At 41.7% G+C, this 9,141-nt stretch overlaps 1 protein-coding gene across 1 annotated transcript; it reads left to right on the top strand.

Annotated features, from left to right (window-relative positions):
• The first annotated feature begins 3,507 nt into the window (after positions 1 to 3,507).
• SERPINA7 (serpin family A member 7) lies at positions 3,508 to 8,754 on the top strand. Its single transcript, XM_032620235.1, has 5 exons — positions 3,508 to 3,544; positions 5,097 to 5,732; positions 6,809 to 7,082; positions 7,786 to 7,933; positions 8,478 to 8,754. Exons 1-5 carry the CDS (start codon positions 3,538 to 3,540, stop codon positions 8,673 to 8,675), a joined length of 1,263 nt encoding a protein of 420 aa, XP_032476126.1. The 5' UTR covers positions 3,508 to 3,537; the 3' UTR covers positions 8,676 to 8,754.
• Positions 8,755 to 9,141: the final 387 nt, after the last annotated feature.

Raw genomic sequence — 9,141 nt, 5'->3', positions numbered from 1 at the left:
TTCAGTAGGTTGCCTTTTGCTTTTGTTGATGGTTTCCTTTACTGTGCAAAAACTTTTTAGTTTGATGTAGTAACATTTAGTTATTTTTGTTTTTGTTTCCTTTTCCTGAGGAGACTGAACCAAAAAATGTCACTCTGACTGATGTCAGAGAGTGTACTGCCTATATTTTCTTCTAGGAGTTTTATGGTTTCAGGTCTTACATTCATGTTTTTAAACCAGTTTGAGGTTATTTGTGTAGATACTATAAGAAAGTGGTCCAGTTTCATTCTTTGCATGTGGCTGTTCAGTTTTCCCAACACTATTTATTGAAGACACTGTCTTTTTCCCACTGTATATATATTCTTGGCTCCTCTGTTATAAATTAATCAACCATATAAGGATAGGTTTATTTCTGGACTCTCTATTCTCTTCCATTGATATCTATGTGTCTGTTTTTGTGGCAGTGTCATATAGTTTTGATTACTATAACTTTGTAGTGTAGTTTGAAATCATGGCGTATGATACCTCCAGCTCTGTTCTTCTTTCTCAAGATTGCTTTAGCTATTCAGGGTCTTTTGTGCTTTGTACAAATGTTAAGATTATTTGTTCCAGTTCTGTGAAAAAATTTTTGATGAAATTATGAAACTTTGAAATTGATTATCTGGTCTAGTAGAGGTAAAGGGAGTTGAAAACCCTATAAGGGGAATATCAAATGAAATGACAAAGTAATTAAGTGGTCCTCTGAATTATAAGGGAGATACATATTTTTAGATCTGGTTGAGTTTATTGATATGGCTGCACTTCCTAGAGATTCTGTATTCAATGTGCTAGCTCCAGCAGCTTTACACGAGACCAATATAATTATTTTAAATATAAGAACTACCATACGACCCAGCAATCCTACTACTGGACATATACCTTGAGAAAACCATAATTCAAAAAGAGTCATGTACCAAAATGTTCATTGCAGTTCTATTTACAATAGCCAGGACATGGAAGCAACCTAAGTGTCCATCAACAGATGAATGGATAAAGAAGATGTGGCACATATATACAATGGAATATTACTCAGCCATAAAAAGGAACAAAACTGAGTTATTTGTAGTGAGGTGGATGGACCCAGAGACTGTCATACAGAGTGAAGTAAATCAGAAAGAGAAGAACGAATACCGTATGTTAACACATATATATGGAATCTAAAAAAAAAAAAATAGAAAATGGTCTGAAGAACCTAGGGGCAAGACGGGAATAAAGACGCAGACCTACTAGAGAATGGACTTGAGGATATGGGGAGGGGGAAGGGTAAGCTGGGACAAAGTGAGAGAGTGACATGGACATATATACACTACCAAATGTAAAATAGATAGCTAGTGGGAAGCAGCCGCACAGCACAGAGAGATCAGCTCGGTGCTTTGTGACCACCTAGAAGCGTGGAATAGGGGGGGTGGGAGGGAGGGAGATGGAAGAGGGAAGAGATATAGGGATATATGTATATGTATAGCTGATTCACTTTGTTATAAAGCAGAAACTGACACACCATTGTAAAGCAATTATACTCTAATAAAGATTTTTTAAAAAATATAAGTTTTAGAGAAGATCTTACACATTAACAGTCAATCCATCAATTTCATCTTAGGGAGAATGTGTTACCAGAAAGGAGAACTGAACAGTAGTCTGGAATGGGAGGGAGGTGGAGTACAGGGACGGTGGAGACTTGGGGTGGGGGAAGAGAATCAAGATAGTAGACGAAGGGGAAGAGAATGAACAGTTTCTGGATCCCTGCTATGTGCCAGGTACTATATAGTAGCTGTATATATACCACCTCTAAATTTTACTTGATATTCCTGATAATCACATGATGTGGGGATTGTTATCATTCTGCTCTAGAAGAGAGGAAACTTAAGTTCAAGAGTGTAAGTAACTTGCCCCAAATTACACAGTTCTTACATAGCAAAGGCATGACAGGAGCACAGGACTCCAGAGCACAGAACAGGGAAGTCTTGGTGGGGGGCGTGGAGGGCTGCCCTTCTCATTTGTCAGCAACAGATCTTGCAGTTGCTACCTGCTAGCAAAGCTCAGCTGAATCAGATACAGCAGAAAATAAGCTGTGCCATTGTCTGACTATGCCGCCAGAGGGCACAACTTTGGAAGTTTTCTTTCTGGATAGTCTGCCTGTTTCGTCTGAAGCAAATACTTATAACTGAGAGAGCAGACTGTGTATTGTATATCAAGAGTGAGTATGGACTGACTTCAGTGTTGGGAGATCTGAGCTTTCCATTGCCTTGCTGCAGGACAAATACACCCATGACCATCCTATATGTGAGGTATGCCCTCTCCTGTTCAGTTTGGGCAGTGGGTGTCAGGTAGTTGGAAAGATCCCTTGGGTTCAGGACTGATAGCAGCAGTGGGATTTTGAAATCTCATTATTAAGTGTGGTCATTTCCACACAGTAGGAGCTCTGTTTATGTTTGCATGAGAAGAAACAATGTCACAGTACAATCACCCTCTATCTAGTTACTGCTTTTTCAAAATCCCCCAGTGGCTTTCTAGTGCCCTCAAGGTAAAGTTTGCACTATTTAACCTGGTTTCCAAGTCCTACCATAGACTGTGATCTAAGCTTATCTCAAACTAGCTCCCATTTCCTCAACATTCACCCCAATCTTAACATACACATATCCTTAACGTAGTCCTGAAGAAGTGAGTGTCTGGAATTAGATGCTTCACATCACGCCCTGCACATGGTAAATACTCAATAAGCAGGAGTTTCTACTACTACTACTACTACTAGACCTAGAAATTGGCAGAGGCAAGGTCGAACTCAGGTCTCCTGACTGAGTCCAGTGCTCTTTGCTCCCACTGCTTCTTTGCAGCACACAGTTCAGTACATAGTGAATACCGAACAATGAAATCTTTGATTCCACACTCCTTGGCTCCTTCTGTGTTCTCTTTTGGGGTCCTGTGACACAGGCAATGGCACAGATGATTTTAGTGACCAGAGGACAGGACTGCTTTCCCCCTGAGCAGACATAGATGTGTATAGCATCAGAAGTCTAGCATTGGAAGCTACCTTTGACATCATCTCCTACAAGCCAATGCATAAGTAATTTCTACAGCACCCATTAAAAGAGATACACCCAGCCTCTGCCTATGTATATTTTTCTCTCAAAAGGCTGCTGATCCCAGCACTGCTTGGCTGTGATGGAGAAAATAATCTTTGCCCTGCTGCCTTTTGGCATGTTTGCCCTTGTTTCTCATCCTGCCTGGTGAAAAGACACATTTCCTAGCATGAACATGGGCCCTGCCTGCTCTGACAATCTTCTTCCTCTCTTGTTATAGATGAAGGATGTGGCAGCAAAGCAATCATTCAAAGTTCTATCCTTATCATTTTTCACTTTGTTCTTTTTGGCCTTGGTTTTGTACACCAGCTTTGAAACTATCACCCCAGGGCTAATGCCTGGGGTTAATGAGTAACTAAGAACACTCTACTTTTGCAATACAGGGCATGTTATAAAAATGGAAAGATTTTGCTTTCTGAGAGATGCAAGTGGCTTCTTGGGCATGTGCTGTAAGTACATTTTTTCTCTTTTGGAACCTTGAGCATCTCTATCAACAAGTCAGAATCCCAAATAACCATGAGCTCCAAATTATTAACTCTAGAGGCCAAGGTCTAAGTGTGATCATCTGATAATTGACCTCCTACCAGCCTCTGTGACTTTTTCAGAAAAAGGACTTTGGTGACAATGTGGAGATTGGATAGAAGTGTAGAAGCAGGGGGATTGGAGTGGGAGAGACTGAAGGTCATGTGACCTGCTAGGAGCTGGTGAAGTAGTTCAGTCCATGAACTGAGGCAGTGACAGTAGAAAGGGAGAGAAAGGAACAGTTTTGAGAGGTATTTAGAAGGTAGTACTCATAAGGCATCATGACTCATTAGATGTGGGAAATGAGAATGAAGAAGCCCCTAGGATGACTCCCAGGTTTCTGGCATGGGAGCCTCAATAGACAGTGAGGTGGAATGAAGATGAAGGAGCAGCCTTGAGGGTGAAAAATATGATGCATTTACTTTAGGAAACTGAGATTTCCAAATTGAAACTGAGGTATGTGTGGAACATTCTGGTGGCTATATGCAGTAGGCAGCTGGACAAATGGCTGGGAACACAGTACACTCTGCAATACAGTATGTAGTTTTGTGCAATGGCAGTTTAGTTCCTGGAAGTGGATGAGATCACTCAGGAAGAGAATGGAGGGCTATCACTTCCTTCCTATCACTCATATCCATGGTCATTGGATTCCACAGCTGACTCCCTTTCTCTGCTGCCTCATACTCATCCAGGCTCGGAGAATCTTACATCATATTTTCTGGCTTCTGCTCTAATAATTAAAAAAAACCTGAACGAGTTTAAGAATAATAGTGATAAGATGTCTTGCAACTTAAATATGACTCTTTAGATGATACTGATGGTGAAAGAGATCTGAAATGCAAAAACTATACTTTAATCTTCCTGTTGTTTAGAAATATTCCTGTGACTTCCATATGTTGCATGAATGCATTACTTTCAGGTCATGACCTTATACATGGCTCCATAAACTACCACCCTTCCATTCCAATTAAACATATCTTGTGAAAATTATTCTCCTTTTGTCTTTTATCCTAAGAAAAGTACAGGTATTCTCTTATCTCTCATAGATTTTACCTTAAGAAAAACACCAAATTAAAAAAAGTTTAAATTCTTATCTATAAAAAATAACGTAAGCAGAGAGATTGCTAATTTTATCTAAAGAGTCTTCCTTCTCCAAAAGGTTGCCTCTGGTTCAAATAAAAAGTAATTCAATTTCCATAAATTTGATTTATTCCCAGAATTTTCATATGTCACTATTACATCTGAATGACAGTCCTTGCCATTATTTCTGTGGCCCCAGGAGGCCACCTATTTCCTGCTCCTATTACATGTGCCATCAGTTTTTCAGGTGAGAAAGGCCTTCCCACAGGCCCTAGTGAGCACACCAGTAAATATTTTCTACAGTTTTACTAATCACAATGGGTGAATATTATGTGTTTCTGGTTCAGAGTTTTCATCCAGCTAAGATCCCCAATGGTTTTCTCACCTCATCTCTTATAGATTACCCTCCTTCCAAAATGCCACTGTTCTTCTATCTGGTTTTCTTGGTACTTGGGCTTCATTGTGCACCACCTAACAGCTGTGAAGGCAAAATAACCTCCTGCCTTTCCCCCCAACAAAATGCCACTCTCTATAAGATGTCATCTATCAATGCTGACTTTGCATTCAACCTGTACCGGAGGTTCACCGTGGAGACTCCAGATCAGAACATCTTCTTTTCCCCTGTGAGCATCTCTGCAGCTTTGGCCATGCTCTCCACTGGGGCCTGCTCCAGCACCCAAACTCAAATCCTGGAAAGCTTGGGGTTCAACCTTACAGACACCACAATGGCAGAGATCCAGCAGGGCTTCCAGTACCTGATCTGTTCACTGAATTTTCCAAAGAAGGAGCTGGAATTACAGATGGGAAATACCCTTTTCATTGGGAAGCAGCTGAAACCACTGGCAAAGTTCTTGGATGATGTCAACAACCTCTATGAGACTGAAGTCTTTTCTACAAACTTCTCCAATGTTTCTGCAGCCCAGCAGGAGATCAATAGTCACGTGGAGAGGAAAACCAAAGGGAAAATTGTGGGCCTCATCCAAGACCTCAAACCAAACACCATTATGGTTCTGGTGAACTATATTTTCTTTAAAGGTAAGGTTCTAAGATGTCCATTTCTAGTTCAGTGTTCCAATAATTTCATGGGGCACTTGGGGAAGCTCGTGGTGTCTTCTCACTGGCATCAGTAGGTGTCCCTCATACTACAGTGACCTGCTTCACTGGACATAGCTGTGTGTAGTTTTGGATCTCCCAGGAGGGACACACAGCTTGTGGATGAGCCCAGGAAATTTCTAGGGAGAGGGAACTTTCAGAGAGGTTAGTTACAATGGTATGAACACCTTCCTCACATCTAGCTACAGAATCATGGTTTCCAAAAGATTTGGTGAGGTGAGACAAGCTTGCACTTGGCAGGTAAACAGGATTAGTTTTAAACCTTAAAGTGACCCTCACTTGCTGTTCATTCTTGGGCATGTTACATAAAGACTATCATGTCTCTATCATGTACTATGTACCCACTATATACTAAGCACCATGCTACATGTGTGGTTTACACACATTGTCTCATCTAATCTTCACAAGTGCCCAGTTTCACACAGTTAATAAGTTTCAGAGCTGGTATTCCCACCCAGGTTTGTCTGATTCTAAAGCTGGTGCTTGTAACAACAAGAATCATGTGACTCTTTCCTGAAGGTGCTGTGCCCAAATGATTTCTGCTGGTTCTACAGCACATGTCAGCCATGTTTGGTGGAGGAGTGAACGATTCTTGGCCACAAATCACACACTTGTAGACGGATAAAACGGCAGAACAGATCTGTTGTCTCATTTCACCCTGTGTGTTGGATGTGCTTATGCCTTTTTACGGAAGAGGAAACTGTGGCTCTGATGGGTTTAGTGTAAGTATAGTGGTTCTGAACACAGATGGAACATCTGTTGAACATGGAGTCTAACAACCCTGGCTGTGACTCCTCGCTCTGCCACCAGCTACCTGGGAGAACATGTAAAGTCACATTCTCTCCCTGATCCTCAGTTACTCATTTGTAAAACTGGTTGACAGAAGGTACCTACCTCTGTGGTGGTATTAATTACTAGATTAGATGACTGATAGAGAAGTTCATATTGGCACAAATACTGGTTTTAAACAAACAACTCTCTTCTCTTTGTATTTTAAGCCCAGTGGGCAAATCCTTTTGATCCATCCAAGACAGAAGAGGGTTCCAGTTTCTTAGTGGACAAGACCACAACAGTGCAAGTGCCCATGATGCACCAGATTGAACAATACTATCACCTGGTGGATACAGAGCTGAACTGCACAGTGCTGCAAATGGACTACAGCAAGAATGCTCTGGCACTCTTTGTCCTTCCCAAGGAGGGCCAGATTGAGTGGGTGGAAGGGGCCATGTCATCTAAAACACTGAAGAAGTGGAACCGCTTACTGCGGAAGGGGTAAACATCTTAGATGATGTGAGAAGTGGAGGGTGGGCATAATGGCACAGAGACCGAATTCAGCAGAAACCCAGAGGCAGGAGAATCACTCTGAACCACTTAGGAGCTGTGTGTTGATCACTACAATATAGTGAGGACATACTCTTTGCCAATCCCTTTGCTGGGCACTTTACATACTTTATTTCACCTAAGCACATCAACAAACCTGCAAAGGAGATAGTATTACAGGCATTTTTCAAATGAAGAAATCAGGACTAGAAAAATAAAATGAACTATCCAAAGTCAGCCAGCTAGTAAATTTGTGCCTTCCCAGAGTCCAAGTGGAGCTTGGGGGATGGGTAGGATATTGATAGATATTTCATACTGAGCTGGAAGTGCTAGATGGAAAACGATGACATTCCCCCTGGTACTACCCATTGACATTCATGCCACTGGCTTCCCAACCTTCATGAACACCCCCAGAGATTATAAGTGGGTCACAGCTTCCAACTTCCATTGTTGCAGTCCCAAATGGGCTGAACCAGAAAGAATTCCTTCCAGGATAACTTCTGAGGTTTTGGTGCCACGTGTTGGCCTGCATGGTAGTGGTTGTCAATACCTAGGGGAGGAGCAGCGCCCAGTACAATAACATGGAGACAGAGAGGGAGGGAATCATGAGCTTGGTGTGCTGATAGCCATATGTCCCCTTCCCCTTTCTCCACAGGTGGATTAACTTGTTTGTTCCAAAGTTTTCCATTTCTGCCACATATGACCTTGGAGCCATCCTTTCGAAGATGGGGATCCAGGATGCCTTTGCTGACACTGCTGATTTTTCTGGACTCACAAAGGACAATGGTCTTAAACTTTCCAACGTAAGTTGGTAGATTAGAGTCCTTTAATATCCTTTAGATGTAAGAGCCATTGAGAGTCAGTTAATTCAACTCTCTCACTTTATCAGTGATAATTCTGAAGCCTGTAGAGGCAGAATGACTTTTCCTAAGCCAGGTTTACTCCAGGGCCATTCTCATTACCCCCAAACAAGTCATTGTAACAGTTACTTCCATCCTTGACCTTCATGTCCTAAATGATTCTGATAGAAGAACTTAATCATAAGAATTGACTCTGATGTGATACAGTTCTTGAGGAGGTGGTGGGGGCAGGGGAAAGCTTAATAAGTGACTTCTAGAGGCAGAAAGCCATGGAAAGAGTGGTGGTTCCTTGACATCTAGCTCTAAAATCACCAGAGAGTCATTAACTACACTTAGACAAGTGTCCTTCATATTCAAGCACCATCAACACAATACAGTAAAGGGGTGGCCCCATCCTTCCTTCTTCTTTCCTGCTTCTAAACTGTTCCAAAGATGTTTCCTGTTTCTTCAGGGGATCAGCAGTATTTATTCTCCCCCCCCTCCACAGGCTGCCCACAAGGCTGTGCTGCATATTGGTGAAAAGGGAACTGAAGCTGTCCCTGAAGTCAGATTTCTGAATCAGCCTGAAATAACTCTTCTTCATCCTATCATCCAGTTTGATAGATCCTTCTTGTTGTTGATATTGGAGAAAAACACCAGGAGTATTCTCTTTCTAGGGAAAATTGTGGACCCAACAGAAGTGTAGTTGGGAAAGAGGTTGTTGGCTAATTGCATGTGCTTATTGCAATGAGAAATAAATAAATAGTATAGCCTGATGTGATCGATGTGGGCTTGGATGTGCTTTCCTTTGTACAGGGGTGGAGACTGGACCCTAGCCGAACTGCATTGGGTGTGAAAGAGGCCACTCTTATGTTCAGATAGTCAATGAGTGACTCATTACCCAAAGCACAAGAAGGCCCCATGTCAATGCATTCCTCTTTGTCAGAACCCCAGTTAATTAGCTCCCAGTTAGTTAGCTCCAAGGAATTTTACTGGGCTGACAAATGCTCTGTCTTCTGCCCTCTTGGAGAATAGTTGAAATGCAGGTCAGGTCTTCCTAACCCATTATTTTCATAATAAGTACAATGAATATTAAGCAACATAAATGCAGTAGATTATGTATGAACTTTTCAACCTCCTTCCTCCTACCCCATCAAAATTGTTCTTTGTGT

This window comes from Phocoena sinus, chromosome X, assembly GCF_008692025.1.
Source record: "Phocoena sinus isolate mPhoSin1 chromosome X, mPhoSin1.pri, whole genome shotgun sequence".
Taxonomy (NCBI): Eukaryota; Metazoa; Chordata; class Mammalia; order Artiodactyla; family Phocoenidae; genus Phocoena; species Phocoena sinus.
This window is presented reverse-complemented; position numbering and strand designations above follow the sequence as displayed.

Coding starts and splice junctions, on each gene's coding strand:
- SERPINA7 (XM_032620235.1), top strand. Junction 5,733..6,808: donor GAACTATATTTTCTTTAAAG/GTAAGGTTCTAA, acceptor TTGTATTTTAAG/CCCAGTGGGCAAATCCTTTT. Junction 7,083..7,785: donor AACCGCTTACTGCGGAAGGG/GTAAACATCTTA, acceptor CTTTCTCCACAG/GTGGATTAACTTGTTTGTTC.